The sequence below is a fragment of the Physeter macrocephalus genome, chromosome 13 (genome assembly GCF_002837175.3).
Source record: "Physeter macrocephalus isolate SW-GA chromosome 13, ASM283717v5, whole genome shotgun sequence".
Taxonomy (NCBI): Eukaryota; Metazoa; Chordata; class Mammalia; order Artiodactyla; family Physeteridae; genus Physeter; species Physeter macrocephalus.
Genome location: NC_041226.1, coordinates 24,591,636 through 24,593,145, shown reverse-complemented (window position 1 = coordinate 24,593,145; position 1,510 = coordinate 24,591,636). Strand labels below are relative to the sequence as shown.

General features: G+C 40.7%; 1 protein-coding gene across 1 annotated transcript; it reads right to left on the bottom strand.

Moving 5' to 3' along the window:
• Nucleotides 1-748: 748 nt before the first annotated feature.
• On the bottom strand, nt 749-1,256 carry LOC102987605 (dihydrofolate reductase-like). The gene has a single exon (XM_055089550.1). The coding sequence runs from the start codon at nt 1,210-1,212 to the stop codon at nt 757-759; it is 456 nt and encodes a 151-aa protein (XP_054945525.1). The 5' UTR covers nt 1,213-1,256; the 3' UTR covers nt 749-756.
• Between the last annotated feature and the right edge of the window lie 254 nt (nt 1,257-1,510).

Below are 1,510 nucleotides of genomic sequence, written 5' to 3'. Positions count from 1 at the left end.
CAACAGTGCAAGAGGGTTCCCTTTTCTCCACACCTCTCCAGCATTTATTGTTTGTAGAGTTTTTGATGATGGCCATTCTGACTGGTGTGAGGTAATACCTCATTGTATTTTGATTTGCATTTCTCTAATGATTCGTGATGTTGAGCATCCTTTCATGTGTTTGTTGCCCATCTGTATATCTTCTTTGGAGAAATGTCTGTTTAGGTCTTCTGCCCATTTTTGGATTGGGTTGTTTGTTTTTTTGATATTGAGCTGCATGAGCTGCTATATCCTGGAGTTTTCAACTTATTGACTCCTGGTCTGAGTGAACAGAATTTTTTTCAGAAGTGTGATATAAAGTAATTCACAGTCCCTCTTTTGATCTAATTTTAATAATTGAATGCTAGCTCTTCTGTTTATAATCCATTTCTGACCTTTGGACCCATCTGCCTAGCTCCTAGCTCTATGGGCTCTGGTTGTTTCAACTCATGCTACCAGGGGACTCTCCCACTTTGGGCTGTCTTGGTAGATATTCTGCCCTAGGCAGGTGCTGGTCACCTATTCTGGACTCCTGATGGGTATTCAGGCAGTTATAGCAAGAAATGTTTCACAAATGGTATCTGATAGAGTCTAGTTAAGATTATTGGGGAATAAAAGTACTTTGCTTAGAAATAATTATCCATGGATCTGAAATCAACAAAAGTCTCTATAACAAAAAATACATAATTTTTGGGGGAGGAGGAGGAGGCTTGAAATAGATCAGAAAACACTTTCACATTAATCGTTCTTTTCATATACTTCAAATTTGTACTTAATGCCTTTCTCCTCCTGGACATCAGAAAGAACACCTGGATATTCTGGGATAAGTTTATATTTTTCCAAATCAATTTTTGGAAAAAATGTGTCACTTTCAAATTCCTGCATGATCCTTGTCACAAATAGTCTAAGATGGCCTGGTATGTTCGTGGCTTCCTTATAAACGGAACTGCCTGCCACTATCCAAACCATGTCCACTTTATTTGTTAATTCTGGTTGCTCAATAAGTTTTAAGACATCATCCAGACTTTTGGCAAGAAAATGAGCTCCCTGTGGAGGTTCCTTGAGTTCTCTAATGAGAATTGTATTAATTCTGTCCCTTAAAGGTCGATTCTTCTCTGGAATGAATGGCGAACAGGTTTTCCTACCCATAATCACCAAATTCTGTTTACCTTCTACTGAAGAGGTTGTGGTCATTCTTTGGAAATACCTGTATTCATTCCTGAGCAGGGGCTAGGGCAGGTCCCTGTTCCTGCCGATGCCCATGTTCTGCCCGTGTACACAGCGACCATGCAGTTTAGTGGACGAACCACGACAGTGGCAGAAAACACTTCCCAGCTAGCATGTCACACTGACGCGGGGATTACCCGCCAGCTTGGCGCGAAATTCCTCCATCACTTTTCCACACTTCTTCTATATTATTATTGACATCATCGGCATGGCAGACTTCACACATTCCATGATCTTGTTCTTGTTCTTTAGAATCGTGCCGGTG